Source organism: Octopus bimaculoides, chromosome 3 (genome assembly GCF_046866305.1).
Source record: "Octopus bimaculoides isolate indiv1 chromosome 3, ASM4686630v1, whole genome shotgun sequence".
In the NCBI taxonomy this organism is placed as follows: domain Eukaryota; kingdom Metazoa; phylum Mollusca; class Cephalopoda; order Octopoda; family Octopodidae; genus Octopus; species Octopus bimaculoides.
Genome location: NC_142930.1, coordinates 67,432,380 through 67,449,494, shown reverse-complemented (window position 1 = coordinate 67,449,494; position 17,115 = coordinate 67,432,380). Strand labels below are relative to the sequence as shown.

The 17,115-nt window shown below is 35.0% G+C and overlaps 1 protein-coding gene across 21 annotated transcripts in view; it reads left to right on the top strand.

The window, feature by feature from the left end:
* LOC106870336 (myeloid leukemia factor 1) overlaps positions 1–17,115 on the top strand; it is an 86,713-nt gene that overhangs the window by 34,796 nt on the left and 34,802 nt on the right. For 2 of the 21 annotated variants that reach the window (XM_014916362.3, XM_014916361.3), the window contains exon 1: positions 6,063–6,381. The exons of 17 other annotated variants lie outside the window; for them this stretch is intronic. In XM_014916362.3, the coding sequence (XP_014771848.1) occupies positions 6,332–6,381 (50 nt within the window). In that variant the 5' untranslated portion in view covers positions 6,063–6,331. Of the gene's footprint in view, positions 1–6,062; positions 6,382–9,911; positions 10,170–17,115 lie in introns of those variants that run through there. 2 more of the 21 variants (XM_089349149.1, XM_089349156.1) reach the window with 2 other exon arrangements.

Here is a 17,115-nt window from a genome sequence, read left to right as displayed (position 1 = left end):
CCAGAATCTGCTCAATCAAACCCAAGAAATTTAGGAGTCTTTCCCCAAGGAAGGGAAAGTGACGGAAGTGATTAGCTTCAAAGTTGGCAGCCAAAAGATGATTCCCACTGTATTGGAGCAGCCATTGAAAAATCTTGGAAGATGGTATGACATGACCCTGAAAGATGCCAACCAGGTGAAAGAAATGACCAAGACAGTAGAGGGGGGTCTATACAAGATCGACAAGCAACCTTTGCCCAACACATACAAGGTTTGGTGTCTTTAGCATATGCTGACAGCAATGTTGCTATGGCCCCTGCTAGTGCGTGAAATTGCAACTTCAGCAGTTAGTTGTCCATAAGTCAGAAACAAAAGTCCGGTCGATATAAGTAATAGAGGAGGTATATTTTTACGGTGTCAAACCCTATGTTACTGGTTATGGCATATAACTAAAATGTTACTATCAGTTTCATATCTAATATTGTCTCTAGACAACATTGGTTTCAAATTCAGATACAAGACCAGAAATTTCAGGGGAGGGGGCTAAGTTGATTACATCAACCTCAGTGCTCAACTGGTACTTACTTTATTGACCCCAGAAGGATGAAAGGCAAAGTCGACCTTGGTAGAATTTGAACTCAGAATGTAAAACCAGTGTGCTAATGATTCTGTCCGCTTGCCACCTTGTCTCTTGACAATATTAATATGCTAACATTGTGATTAGTTATATGCCATAATCAAGAATATATTGTTTGAATATATATATATATCATCATCATCATCATCGTTTAACGTCCGCTTTCCATGCTCGCATGGGTTGGACGACTTGACTGAGGACTGGTGAAACCGGATGGTAACACCAGGCTCCAATCTAAATTTGGCAGAGTTTCTACAGCTGGATGCCATTCCTAACGCCAACCACTCAGAGAGTGTAGTAGGTGCTTTTACGTGTCACCTGCATGAAGGCCAGTCAGGCGATACTGGCAACAGCCATGCTCGAAATGGTGCCTTTTATGTGCCACCCGCACAAGCCAGTCCAGGGGCACTGGCAACGATCTCGCTCGAAAATCCTACGGAGGCCAGTCAGGCGGTACTGGCAACGGCCACGCTCAATATGGTGCATCTTATGTGCCACCCGCAGAAGAGCCAGTCCAGGGGCACTGGCGATGATCCCACTTGGCCTGCCGGGTCCTCTCACGCACAGCACACCTCCAAAGGTCTCGGTCAGTAGTAATCGCCTCAGTGAGGCCCAATGTACGAAGGTCTTGCCTCACCACCTCAGCCCAGGTCTTCCTGGGCCTACCTCTTCCACGGGTTCCCTCAACTGTTAGGGTGTGGCACTTTTTCACGCAGCTATCCTCATCCATTCTCACCACATGTCCATACCAGCGCAATCGTCTCTCTTGCACACCACAACTGATGCTTCTAATGTTCAGCTTTTCTCTCAAGATACTTACACTCTGACGGGTATTCACATTGACATTACACATCCAACGGAGCATACTGGCTTCATTCCTTGCAAGCTTACGTATGTCCTCAGCAGTTACAGCCCATGTTTCACTGCCATATATATATATATATATATATATATATAGTCTAATAATTCATAAGTCAGAAAAGATATGCACTCATTTATTACATGGCAAAATGTGAGCATGAAAAGTAATATTCTTAAGATTATAAACCTGGAAAAGTATAGGACAAGTTATTACACCTGTAAAAGTATAGGACAAACTATTACTTCAAGCAAAGTAAAGAATAAGAAACTTTTTACTTAAAATATTGCAGCAAAGAATGCCAGTTCTTCTAATTTATCACTCTTTACAGTTCTCATCTTTTAAATTTATTGTACAAAACTGTTCAGCTAATTTGTAAGTTTGTCTAATTAGTCACTTTTTTCTGTATTTAATGTAGTAAATTACCAAATTCTACTTAAATAAGTATAGTGATATTTGTAAACTATAATAAAATAATTTTTAATATTCAAATTTCAATTTTAGCTGCAATATTTTAAGTAAGAAGTTTCTTATTTTTTACTTGAAGTAATAGCTTGTTCTATACTTTTCCAGGTTTATAATCTTAAGAATATTACTTTTCATGCTCACATTTTTCCATGTAATCCATGATTCTTCCAGGCATTGCTGTTATAAGATAATTAATGATGTATCACTTATGCATTTCACCTGGTGCACAAACGTTTCTTCCAGCTCACCACTTTAGAAAGTAAACATTGATTTTAGAAATATATTCTTTATACTTATAGCTTGATAATGATGATGAAGCATTACTCCCTTACTTTCTTACTCACTGACAGGAAATTTCGTAACATTTTACCTCATAACTCTTTTTCTACTAAATTTTATTCAACGCGACTAGTGATTCTGAATTACTCATGCACGTTTTCTATCATTTAAGCCTAATTAAGGTATACTTTTAATTTGAAATTAAAAAGTTTATGCTAATAGAAGGTGAATAGGTGCCTTACTGCCCCCTCTCCCTTGAGGTTGCAGATATTTTGATGTAACTTTTTTTCTACTGAACCAAATCTCAAACTATTTATGCTAAAGTGTAGCTGAAGAGGTGTCCTCTTTAAAACTATTAACAGTTTGCAATTTAGTTGAGAACTGAATTAGTGGTGAAGCTTGGAAGCTGCTGCGGTTGAATGATTAATAGGGTGGATATATTAAGCAAAGTATATAGTATTATAGATCCATTTTGGTGAGGTTGCCAATCAGTTTCACATTGGATGTTAGATAACCAGATATTAGATAACAAACACCACATGCTCTTCAAAGGTGGCAAGTATAGGAAAAAGTCACCAAACTTTTTCTATATCTGCCATTTCTGAAGAGCATATGGTTTCAGTTAACTACCCAGTTATCTTACATCCAATTTAAAACTGATTAATAAGGAGAGTCAAAATGGATCTATAATTCTATGCATTTTAAAATTCATATATATATATATTAAGGTGCAGGAGTGGCTGTGTGGTAAGAAGCTTGCTTCCTAATCCCGTGGTTCCAGGTTTGGTCCCACTGCGTGGCACTTTGGGCAAGTGTCTTCTACTATAGCCTTGGGCTAACCAAAGCCTTGTGAGTGGATTTGGTAGACAGAAACTGAAAGAAGTCCGTATGTGTGTGTTTGTCCCTGAACCATTGTTAGACAACTGATGTTGGTGTGTTTACATCCCCATAACATAGCAGTTCAGCAAAAGAGACTGATAGAATAAGTACTAGGCTTACAAATAATAAGTCCTGGGGTCGGTTTCTTCAACTAAGGGAGGTGCTCCAGCATGGTCGCAGTCAAATGACTAAAACTAGTAAAAGAGTAAAATAGCACACACACAGAGAGAGCAAAATTCTGGATAGTTTTCTTCCATTTAATTTCACACACAAATCAGCCTACGACTATGGTAGAAGACACTTGTTGAGAATATTATGCAATCAATTTGACTATATATTTATGAAGCAAACGTCTGAACTACACTGTCATGTTTACATTATAATTAACACTTTTCTCACATCACTACTTTAGGAGTTTATGAAGGTTATGTTTCACTGAGGAAGTCAGATTAATACTGAAACTTATTTGGAGTTGTCTCCCATGCTAATTAGGCGGAGAAAAATAATATTCGACATTGGCTAGTATTGTGTTTTATTTTGTCTTTTTTTTCTCATGCATATTTATTTCCAGTTAAGTTTTAGATTCTCTCCTGCTTTAGATATGATAACTCTAGCCGACCTAATTATGAAGTGATTTTAATTCAAATAACCGATTTTCTGAAGGGAAAAAAATCGATTTGAAGTTTCTTAAATTAAAAAATTTTGAACACACACACACATAGTGTAGAGGGTATCTGATGTGCAACAGTGCTGTAGAAATAAAACAAAATTGAATTTTGAATTATAAGCAGCTCTAATAACGTAAGCATTGTGTGTGTGTGTAAGTGCATGGTTTAGTGGTTAGGGTGTTGCGATTGCGAGATCGTGGTTTCAATTCCCAGACCAGGCGTTACATTGTGTTCTTAAGCAAAACACTTCATTTCACGTTGCTCTGCGATCATTTCATCATGGTGCACCTGTACAGGTAATGTCGATTTGATGGTAGGAGTGAGCTTCTGTGAACACAAACATTTGATCGCTATAAACAAATCATCTGTGTGGTTGTTCGGCAAGAAATTACCGAACCCTCATACGTCGTCTAACGACGGGAGAGACCATGATATATGATGGCTGTCCCCTCGTTATCGAGTATGGCCATTGCACGAAGCTTAACTTAACAGTGCTGTGATCGAATGTGACTTTTTAGCCCAGCCAAAGATCTACAATGTCTTGCACAGAGTTGGCATCCAAAACCTTTACTGGCAATAGCTGGCTGTTGTTGTAATTGGGCTCCATGTACCTTTGCGTGTCGTTTAAGTCCTCCTGCTGAATCACACTCCCTTCCACATGTCCGACAGACATGATTAGTATGGTGTGTAGCATCATTACCAGCGGCCTGGTAGTCAATCATCGGTCTTGCTTTAAGACTACGAAGATGATATATATATATATATATATCACTGAATTTCAATTTCTAAATCTAACATAGGCACAGCTACTCTCACTAAATTGAACCCCTCCTGCCAGAGGAAAAAAAGCAAATTCAGCATAGCGTATATAAGAGATTTCTGATCAAAGGCTTTGCCCACTGATGACCATCCCGTCTTTTTTCTATATCAGACACTGCATTAACCTTCCTGTTATAAGACATTACAGTTTGATTTGCGGGCGGTTTAGCTGCTATTTTGGACAGGTTGAACGACCACATTGAACAAATTTCGTCGGTTCGGTTGTTGTTGAACCTCAAGTTAACTCTGATCGAGCTGACCCATAAATCCACTTAATAACCATCCCGTTTGTTTAAAGGTGTCTAGGACTACATTATCTAATGTCATTGAGGGAGATTTAGCTATTATTTCTAGCAAGCTGGCTCGGTAACAAATTTCGTCGGTTCGGTTGTTGTTGAACCTCAAGTTGACTCTGATTGAGCTGACCCATAATCCACTTAAAAACCATCCCGTTTGTTGAAAGGTGTCTTGGACTACATTATCTAATGTCATTTAGGGAGATTTAGCTATTATTTCTAGCAAGTTGGCTCGGTAATTCTCGTTGGTGTTCGTCAATAATTTTCATTCAAGAGCAAAAATCACAAAAAAAAAATAATAATAATGCTGCTTGGATTGGCTAAATTTGAATCCAGAATTTAAAGTTACTGAACGCCCTGTAGTGATACTTCTTTTCAAGGCAACAATTTGAAATGGAGTATAACTGACAAATATGAGCTTAGCCACTCCGCTTCTATGCCTCTCTCTCTATTTCTCTTCTCATTCTCTCTAACTATATTTTGCTATTCCTTTTCTACTTCTCTCAGAATTTCTCTATACCTTTCGCTCACTCTTTCTTCCTCTGTTTCTCCTTCCTTGTTTTATGTTCATATTTTCTTTCCCTTCTTATTTCTTTTCTCTCTCTTCATTGTTAATACACACGCTCTCTCTCTCTCTCTCACTCTTTTCTTTATTCGATTCTCTTTTTTTCTATCGTCACCTTTAATTTATTTTTCTCTTTTCTTTTTTCTCTCATTCTTTATTTCACTCTCTCTTTCTCGTTTTCTTTTTCTCATTCTTCTTTCCATTCTCTTATCCTCTTTCTGTCGTCAGCTTCTATTTTCTCTCTCTCCTTTCTTTCTTCTTTACTTAATTTTCTTCTTTCTATCGTTAACTTTCCTTTTCTTTTATCTCCCCAACCCTCTTTTATATTTTTTATCTTTATTGCATTTTCTTTTCGTCGTCAGCATTTATTTCCATTTCTCTACTCTCTCTCTCTCTCTCTTCTCTCATTTTCTTTTTCTTTCTTCCATACACTTCTTTCTATCGTCGTTATTTTCTTTTCTCTTTTTCTTTTCTTTGTGTTCCACTCTCTTCTTCTCCTCTGTCTTCTCTTCCTCTGACATCAGCTACACAAACACATACATACATGCACACACACGTGTTGTTTGTGGGCGTGTTTCGCTAGAAACTATAATCAGCAGGTCCGAGCACTTGCATGCAGACGACGTCGTCGTTTCAAAGTCAACAGTTCGGTTTCACTTCTTCTACTGCTTGCTTGATCATCAATTGTGGTTGTCACTATTAATTGTTATTGTTCATTCAGAGACAACTAAAGAAAAAAAAAATCAAATATTTTCAGTAATAATACTGGTAAATAACAATAAGCTTCCTATTTCTCGGAAAGGTTAATTTCTAAATAACTGAACGGATAATAATTTTGAACCAAAGGAAGAAAAGGGTTCGATAATACAATAATTTGTCAAAATGTTTGGACGTTCTATTCTTCAGGAATTTCAAGATGATGAATTTTTTGGGTAAGTTTTCACTTAGGACTTACACAACGATCAATTTCCTAGATTAACACAATAATACTAATCTATCTATCTATATGTGTGTGTACATAAATACACATATGAGAGATGCATACACATCGATAGGCGTTAGTAGAGAAACTTGTGCTGCTGAATAATCATTACACATTGATGTGTGTTGTTACTAAGTAAACATTCATTATTCTATGTATGTGACCAAATACTACACAATAATTGGTGTGTGTTAATAGCCTAAATATATATAATCTGCGTGTCTCTCTATCTACACGTACACTCACAGTGTATGTTGACCAAATACATCTGTCTATCTATCTATTTATCTATCTATCTATCTATCTATCTCAATCGACGCTATATTTTAAATGACCTTATTTACTTATTTGTCTATGTGAAGGCATGTCTTTGAAAATGTCTTAGTTATTATATATGATCTAATCTTTGTAAGTGTGTACAATTCAAACGATCTGTTTATTATGCTATTTACATGTAGAGGGGTTATTCATGAAGAATGTGCTATTGAATGTGCTTAGGCATTTCTTGCACCTACATATTTCAATTCGGAGAATGTCTCAATGAAAACCTATTATTGTATATCATCATCATCATCCATTGATTAATTACATATGTAATAATGTTGTTATATTGAGTCGTGTGTACTTTTATTTCGATTTCTGTGGTATATGGTCATTTGTTGAGTAAAAACTCGACAAGGACTGTAGCCGTTGCTTGCCTGTGTTTGGTGTTCTTGTTTAGCCCCAAATCAGCCCAGCTCTAATCGAATTGGATATAATCGAAGATGTTCCTGTCTTGAACCAACCCATCTTCAGGACCACATTAAATGTGTCCATTTCTTCTTTCTTAAGACTGTAGGATATGATTTGAGGGAGATTTAACTGCTATTTCTAGTATGTTGAACAACCTCGTAGGCTCATCTTAGCTATGTCTTTAAATATGGACGTTATATTTTTATTTTGAAGACTGGAGAATTTGTTGAAGATCTTGACTTTACATCGGTGCATCATTCTTTTGGAGACTTCATTCTTTTATATACCTACGAACATCACACCTTTATTCCGGTCACATATTAAAAAAAAAAACGTTGTTGTAGGTGTACTTCCTCTTTTTCCGCCTATCCCATCTGGCTACAATAATTTGTTACATATTTCAAAACAACACGTTTCTGGTTTAAACTCATTGACTGACTATCTAACCTAAATATTTCGGCCAAGTAATATTTGAATGTTAATTTTTTCATATATATATATATATATATATATATATATATATATATATATATATATATATATATATATAATATTGGGGATAAAATCCAAAATTACAGGTAAAAACTCAATTAAAATCAATTTATTAAAATTAAATTAAGTTTCACAGTATAAAATATATATAAATATATATATATATATATGCTTCAGCATGGCCGCAGTCAATTGACTGAAACAACTAAAAAAAAAAAAGAGTAATATATATATATATATGAATGAAAGAAAGAAGCGGTTATGTCCGTTGCCTTCGGAAGCAGACATATGGTCAAAGACGTTTCAGTCGTGACCATCTCAACTCTTTTAGTTCAGTGTGCGTGTATCTATATCTAACTGTAATTGGAGAGAGTTTTAACTGTTATTTCTAATAGGTCACGTAGCCAAGTAGTTACTCTTTTGCTGGCTGTTCATTTTAATGGTGATTCTTTAATCTGGATCCATATATTTACAGAACAACTTTCAGATATGCAATGTCAGTATACACCACTTAAAACTGTTAGCTAGACAACTACTGAGATGTGTGCCAACATATTCCTTCGTGGCACTCAAAATCGATAAATGTAGGAAAACAGTTAAGATTGTTTCTTGTTATTTTGGTTTGTTATTCTTTCAATTAGCCCGAAGTGCTGTGTACTCTTGTAAAAAAAATTCAATATTCTAATATTTATTATTCACTTATTATAAATAGAGAGAAATTAGATTTTCTCGAGGTTTTACCGTCAATCCTGAGTGAAGAGTTAGCCTAAGAAGAACCCTTTTTCGATTTGTCCTATTTATCTTCTACTCCATTTTCTAGTAGTTTTATTGATATTTTGTTGCAGTGTGTTTATTGTTATTGTCAGGCTATAGTGTTCCTACCAAGCCCTTTCGAGAAAGGCATCAACCAACTTAGCTTAAGATCCATATAGCTTTCGGGGGACAAAAAAGCTTAGGTCGATATTGCTTCAAAGGACAGAAAATACTGCAGGTCACAATAAATGTAATTCCAATGGATGTTACTAAATTACTATTTTATTCATTAAATCCTAACCGAAAAAAAAATAATTTGAATTTCTAGTTTTGCTACTGAACTCGTGAATATGTTGTCTTAACATTATTATTTGAATTGTCTTTGTTCTCAAATACATGTTCTCAAATTCGTTACAGTTTGCTGTTGCTGTTTACGCACTGTGAAGGCTTTATTTAAATGTTATAAATCTATACCCCTTCCTTTATACAGTGAATCTTTTTGTCTAGTTATATATTTATACCAACGACTGAGATGGTGAAGTTGATAGGCATTCAAATTCTGAGTTCAAATCTCACTTAAGTCTATTTTAGGCTTCATTCCCCCCCCCCTAAAGCCGATGAAATAAGGTCGAATTTAAACATTAGGGTTTATTACAAAAAATATTTCTGCCTAATTTATTTATACATATTGTTTGAACCAGTTGGTTTTAATATTTTCCTGATTTCTTTCATATCTAATTTAGGGATTTTTCCTTTTTTTTTTCCTTTGGTTCGAATCATGCAATAACTTTTTATTGGAGCATTGTGAAAAAAAAAAATTTTTAAAGCGTTGATTTTTTTTTTCTTTTTAGTTTTACAGGTAGAGTTTCGGAATAAGTACCACCTGCCTCCGTAACGAAAAATATTTGAATCCCCCCTACACTCCGTAATAGTAATCTCCTACGTTTAAAACATTCAGAATAAAAATGTAAAAAGAAAGTCAAACATGGAAAGTTACTGTTTTATATAGTGAAACAGAGAGATGGGAGTTGACAAACATTTCTTGTGTTTAAACAGAAGTCTCAAGAAATTTTCTAACGAAGGTGTGCCTTACACTTATTTTTATTTTTCGAATGTACTAAAATTCCTTAGGAGGATATAAAATCCTTAAGCATTTTTGCCAGAATACGCGCATTAACTTCACCATACAGTTCGATCTAGCAAATTACTAAATACATGTATTGATTTTCTGTTTTGAATTTTTTTCTAGCTCTCTCTCTGTTAAATTCTTTTCTATTGTGTAATTTTTATCTCAAACAGCTAAGTGTGTTATAGATTTTTTTTCTGGGGTGGATCATATAAAACGACGGGTTAGCAGAAAATGCGTTAGGCCCTTCATATAAATAGAAGCATTCATAACCAGTTAGATCGTCTGAATGTGGTTACCCTGCATGCTAGAAATAGCAGCCAAATTCTCGTTTCCTTCAAATCACACCCTACAACCTTAAAAACGACACATTGAATAATATTGATCTTTGATGTGTGTCGCGGGGCTGCACAAAACAGTCACATGGTTATCTCCCTTACACTTATTTAAAAGTATTAGAGAAACACGTTTACAAGACTACAGCATGAACGTATCATGTTTAGAAGTTCATGGGCAGCCCACGGGGCGTGTGACTTTCTGAATGACATATCCAATGGAAAATCACCATGAATTTTTCAGTAGTGCGGCCCACCAGATGATGAGCCATGTTCCGTGCGGGCCACTTCTTGAGAAAGGTTGTCCATGCCTGATTTATATATTTTTCTATAAAAGTCTATTTTTCAGTAGAAGTGAATTCCAGCTTTGTCTCATTGTTTAATATTCTCAGTCTTTTTATTTGTAGAAAAAAAAATGTCAGTTTGTTTATTCATCCTCTACTGACCTATACAGTTGTTCTTAATCATTTTTCTCTTCGTACCAGTAAATAAACATGCTTCTGACGCGCATAGTTCTTTGTAATAAGGTTTTTAATTGTTCCATCAAAAAGGAAAATTATCGATTTCTTTCATTGTGGCAGTCTGCAATAGAGCTTCAGAGTTAACTAACATCTCAGAGACGCCAACATTAAAATTAAAACTGTGTGATTGATGGTGATATGCTCTTTGTTTTTCTTCTTGCAAAGCTGATCGATTCCGTTCAACATTATCACCAAAACAAGTAGTAAACGTTCCTGTATCTTATAATTAAGCCCTTAAGCAAGACTGATCTTATTAGACATTAAATAGGATTCTACTAGTTAAATTCATCAATAGATTTCTAAGGAGGTTTATATCTGAATTTCTTCACTCTTCCTTGTAATAATCTGCTAACGATCAATTTATAAGGCACAATAAAATTATAAACTTATTATTTTGTAAATGTTCTAAGTTTAAATGACATGCAAATTAGAGTGTGCTGGAAAGTAACTTATTTTCATTGCATATATATTTTTCTTCTGCGGGATGGTTGATGTTAGGAAGGGCATCCAGCCTTAAAAAAAACATGCCAAAACAGACACAGAAGTCTGGTGCAGTCTTCTGTCTTGGCCAGCTCCTGTCAATCCGTCCAAACTATGCCAGTATGGAAAGCGGACGTTAAACGATGATGATGGTGGTGATCTTGCGGGGAGGTTTCGAATTGACCGCTAGAGTAGAATCCTTGAGAGAAAGGTAAAGGCGGTGGTAACTTAATACTGAGGTGGGCTAATTAATGGCGTATATGTTTTTTGCATTTAAATTTCTAAGATGTTGGGAAAATATATTAGAGCGTCTGCCATTGACTAAAATCCTGTCTAGGAAAATAGTCGTCTTTTTTCCCATGAGCTCAGAACTTGGCAGAGCAAGTCGTCGTAATGCCCCATAAAATTTAGAAGAAATTAAGTACAAAGGCTGTAAACAAAATTTCTGTTACATGTGGTGACTTTACGTATCTCTATAATCGTATTGTTACAGACTATGTGGAAAACTTGTATTTCTACAAACTTTTTACCATTTATTGCTATTATTCTCTTAAGGAATATAAAGACATCTGACTTTGACAACACAATGTGATGCTTTCCACATTCGAAGTCAGAAAAGCATAAATTACATAGCTCTCCTAACACATAATTTAGCAGAATTTACCATAATTTTGATGATTTTCTTTTATTATTGTGACTTCTCTGCATGTAGAAGTGTTGAATTGTAATTCTGTTTTCTGTTTCCTAAAGACCATTAATATTTAATGATTTTAAATGTTATTAAACAGTTACAACTCATAGGGTGACCATGTTGGTAGGAGGATATTTCGAAAGTGACTATGGCTTTAAAACAATTTTTTTTTATCTAAAGAAGGAATTTCTAATCTAGATTTTCTACATTGTCCAATTGCCTGGCATATTAAAACATAGTTACTCTGGAAAAATACTCTTTCCACCATAGGTATATCAGGAAATACGACTTCCTTACAATAATTACAATTTAAATTTTTTTATCAAAGGTCTTGGTATTTATACAAAATAGCGAAAGTATTTGTTACTTTAAATATCTCATTTGTATAAGTCCTCTCATACCTAGTATGCACACATTGCCGATGACAAGACAGTCAACAGGAAACATGTTATTATTACAATAGGTTCAGCTAAGATTCCCTATACAAAGTCTTCTTTGACTATTTAAGATGTATGATCCTATGGAACATGAGGAAGAAATGTGATCAAAATACAGCAATACTATTGAAAGAAGGGGGCAAAGTCAACATTTGCACCTATATTAAACCCTATATGTCGTTTACACTCTCTCCCTGACTCTATGATGTAAAACGTGACTGAAGAAATCAATTAACCAACATTTATATCGGCTATTTAATTATATTGCGATATTTTATGAGAAAGCGACAATACAGTGTGATCGCTAATATTTTTTAATCATTTAAAGCGGCGAGCTGGTAGAATCGTTAGCTTGCCGGGTAAAATGCTTACGGCATTTCACCCATCTTTACGATCTAAGTTCAAATTCTTTCGTGGTCTACTTCGTCTTTCATCCTTTTAGAGTCGATAAAATAAGTACCAGTTGTGCATTAGGATCGATGTAATTGAATTACTCCCTCCCCCTGACTTGATGGCCTTGTGCCAAAATTTGAAATCAGTATTTTATAATCATCGGTTTAGTTGGAGTCTAAAAGGAATTTGAGAAAGTATCCACACATTTCTTATGAAATAAAATTTAGATTTAAATCTATTTAAATTATGTGAATTAAACACAAAAAAAGATTAAATGTTTTATAGGTTGATTTGTCAATATCTGCACATGTATGACTCGTTAGGTCGGATATTGATATCTTACATAGATACAAGGCCACATTTTTTTCTTTTTTCTTTATAAGAAGTATAGTCGATAATATCAATTCTACTACGTGACTGAATTCTATACATCGATCCTTACCGAACGAAAAGACAAAGCCACTCTCAACAAGATTCGAGCTCAGGATGGGATGGGGACGCAAGAAAACACCGCAAAACATTTTGTCTGCTACTCTACCGATTCTGCCAATCGAATACCCCTTTGCGTTGATACTGATAACTACATTTGCATCTCAAATACTTCTTTCGTACATGGGTGATGCAAAATATTTATTTCTTTATTGCCCACAGGGGGCTAAACATAGAGGGGACAAAGGGATTAAGTCGATTACATCGACTCTAGTGCGTAACTGGTACTTATTTAATCGATCCCGAAAGGATGAAAGGCAAAGTCGACCTCAGTGGAATTTGAACTCAGACGAAATACCGCTAAGCATTTCGCCCGGAGTGCTAACGATTTTGCCAGCTCGCCATTGATGCAAAATATTAGGTGATGTTTAATCACATGTCCCCAATAATGTGTGACAATTAACCATTTGATCAATGAGTCATTGCATGTCTAGATAAAATATTACAATGGCAGATATATCAAGAAAAGAAATACTGAGAATATTTTCAAATATATCGTAGAGCAAAGATATAGTTTGAAGTAGGAATTCATACATTTCATTCAACATATTCTTTGGTAACAGATAATTCAATATTAGGAAGAAGAAAATTGAGATTACAGAAATTCATTTTGAATGGTTGCCATACAGGAAATAAAAAATGGGTCAAAAAGGAGTTGAATATTGATTATTTTCTGAAACACTGCAAGTAGAAAATAGAAGATTCATATGTCAAAAGGGAAAAAAAGTGTTTTCATTAATTTTTCTTCTTTTTTTGTGTAAATATGTTTTGCTTTTACGTAAAAAATTTTCTTACCAGTAAGAGCCTGTTTCCAACCCAGAAACAAGCACTTATCACTGAAATTTTATCATCAATTATATATGCATGTAAGTATTCTTGCAGGAATACGGGTATGCAGTGCCATCTTAAAGCATGTTTACACTGGTCTAAGGACCAATGCTAATCGATGCTGTTGCTTTTATCAGTATATAAATTGTATAGGCCCCAGTGCATTGCTTTTCCATGGGCTCTATAATACTGCTATGACTGCTCTACATGTATATGTACATGCACATGCATGCACTTGTAATCTATGAACTGTATGCATACTATTGACGTCTTGCATATTTTAACAACTCTTTCAATTGTAATTTCTTAATTAACTGTATCCTTTTTGGCTTTGTATGGGCCAGCTTTTCAAAATTGGTTCTACTAACCAAGTACACTAATAATCATTGGTATAAATGTAAAGCTATAGTCTGGTGTAGTATCTGCAGACTTCTTATTAGTTCAGTATAGATGGTCCATTTTCTTTTATTCCTAACATTGTTAATATCTATTGGTCAGATGATATCTGCCTTTGTGTACCCTTTGTTTTCTCTGTCCCAGATTCATATCTCAAGTCTGTTATACCTCCATTTTACATGGGTTTTGACAGGAACACTTCACCAGTATTCTTTCTTATTATGTGTGTGTCCATCACATCATTATAACTTATATTTTTATATTCAAGACCATCCTTTCCACAGATTGCCTTGTTTAGTGTGATGGACAGTACATCATGTCTCATAGGTTTTGTGATGATAACATTTTTGAGCAACTACTTATGATATAGGTTACATCTTTGGTGTTAATTCTACAATCTGCATCTGTTGTCACATGCTTTGCGTATCCATATCCCTTTTATGCATCAAGTATTTTGTTGCTATTTCTAGTTTCTGGATTGTGAAAGCACTCTCTTCAAAGTGAGGATTAATATACCAGTTGTTGACTTTTAATAAACTGTCCTTGTTAGTTGTTATTATCTCTCTAAAATAATCTGACATAAAACTGCAAATGACCTGTTTGCTACAGTAAAGCTGAGTAACATCCATGGTTGTGTATCTCTTGCCACCAGTTAAGAATACTTTGTGAGGCTCTGTTTTAATTTTCATACATGTAAACTTAATCCATTAATGTACTTCAGTGTTTTATGATAAGTAGATGCTATCAAAGGTAAAATGCTGTGATATTCAAAAGATGTTTTGATCTGGTTAGCAAAAGCTGTCAAAGAGTATATGTTGTGGTATTCAAAGGTTGTTTGACTCTATGTTAAACATCTACTTCCATGTTTTTGTTTTGAGTAGAGGTGGTCAATAGATATTTATTGATATGAAAATTTCGTTTTGGGGTAGAGGCTGTCAATAGTTGTTGATGTAAAAGTTTCTGGTTGTTTTTGAGTTTTGATATAACCACCTGAATCTCTTCTGGTGTCCGGTTGAGTAACCCAAATGTTGAGATGAGTATTAGTGCAGTAAGCACATTGTGGGCCAATAATTTATTGTTTACAGAAAGCTCTGGAGATGCCTTCCCCACTTGTTGCACATTCCTTGTTAGAAGTTTCTGTTTACAATTATGAAGAAACACTCATCCTGGCCAAACTCTGTCCCTATATTGTTTACAAAGCCATACCTAGGTCAAAACTCCTGTTCATACCATTCATATTTTTGGCATATACTTTCAGGTCATTCACAAACAATCTTGTGACAGTTTTGTGTTTCTGTCCTCTGGTGAGCCAATCATGTCCTTCACATTACCTCAACAAAAAGAATAAGGGATTCACTGCAATTATAAGCACTATCAGAGACATGCTGTTTCTTTAAAATACATCCCTCTTATACTTTATCCTATCAGAGACAATATGTTTGATTTCAACCAAGTTGTCTATGGTCTTGATTATGATCTCTGGAACTTAAGCAAGTCAAAGTGTCTGTAGCATCCATAATTAAAATAGAATTGAATGCTTTCTTGTAATTAAGTCAGGCTATAACAAAATTCCTCCTATTATGTTGCACCTCTCATATACTTTTATTGATCAGAAGCTGCTCAACACATTCAGAGCCACCTTTCTTCGCTGTTGTTTATTCAGCCGTAATGATATTGTTATTGTCACAGTAATCCTGAAGGAATAGCAGATAGGCTCTATGTGTGTGTATAAAAATACAAAATGGGACAAGAACGTAAAACATCCAGACAGTTAGGTGATACCAGAAAGGGACAATAAAACATCCAGATAGACGATACAAAGAAAACAAGGATGGGTCATTCAGAGTTTTCTTTCCTCAGTCGAGTTCCAGATTATTCTTGCTATTTCGGCTGGTTATACTCGAGATTGCTCCAATCTGGCCAGCCCCAAGGAAAAACTAAGCTAAGTGCATTAGATTCCTTGGAAGAAAGCAGCAAATGTATATGAAAACAAGGACGGAAAAAAAAACGAAGAATGTTAGACAAATACAAATAACAGGACATAACAACAGGTGTCTTTCAACTAAGGACGAATTAAATTAAGCTGGCGTGTGTGGAAATAAAGCCTTACGGCAGGGATACAAGATTTCACAGGCACAGGGAGTAATATAGATGTTGCACGGACGACAGTCGAACCAAGAAAGAAAGATCAAGCTTGGCCGAACACCGGTCACGTGGAGAGAGGAGGTAGAGGGACAGAAGAATTAAGGAGGGGCGAGAAAAATGTGTGTGTTATATTAAGTTCCCTATGTGAATAGTATTTTTTGTAGCAGATTTGCTTATGCAAATCTTTGCCAGCTTGATATATTTACATCACCACTGAGAGCTTGAATGATAATGGTCAATGAAATACCCACCCACTAGAAGGTTAGAGTTTTCTTTTTTATACCAATGTCCAACAATCAAGTCTGTTTCTGCTGCTTACTTTTGCTGAAGATTTTGTATCACAGTCTCAAGGATATCACCATTGATACTTCTCCATATTCCTTCAAGCCACACTGCATTTTGGTTACACTTAGAATGAATCCAGATTTTCACTAGAAGATGCATTTGGGGTTTTTATTAATTCTTCCTTAATTTCTTCCTTGACAGCGAATTATCAGGTCATTAAGAATGAAATGTCCAATTTTGATCTGAAAGTTTATTTTACTCTATCTCAACAAAAAGCAATGCAGTTAATCAAAGTATGCACCATTCTTAATGACCTGATTGTTTCAACTGAATTTCTTGTTACTTATTTTTCTTTTACCTACTCTCCTCTAATGCCAGATTTTCTTGCTTATATCTTCTAACATCAATTAAATGATAAATTTATATTCAAGTGTTCTTTTGTTCCTGTCTTCATACATATATTTTTTTCATTTTTATTTTTTGTTGTTGTCAAGAATTGTAACTAATTGTTTACATTTGATAAGTATCACCACTAAACTGATAGTCTTCTAAAAGATCAACAACCTTTTTTCCCATTTTTC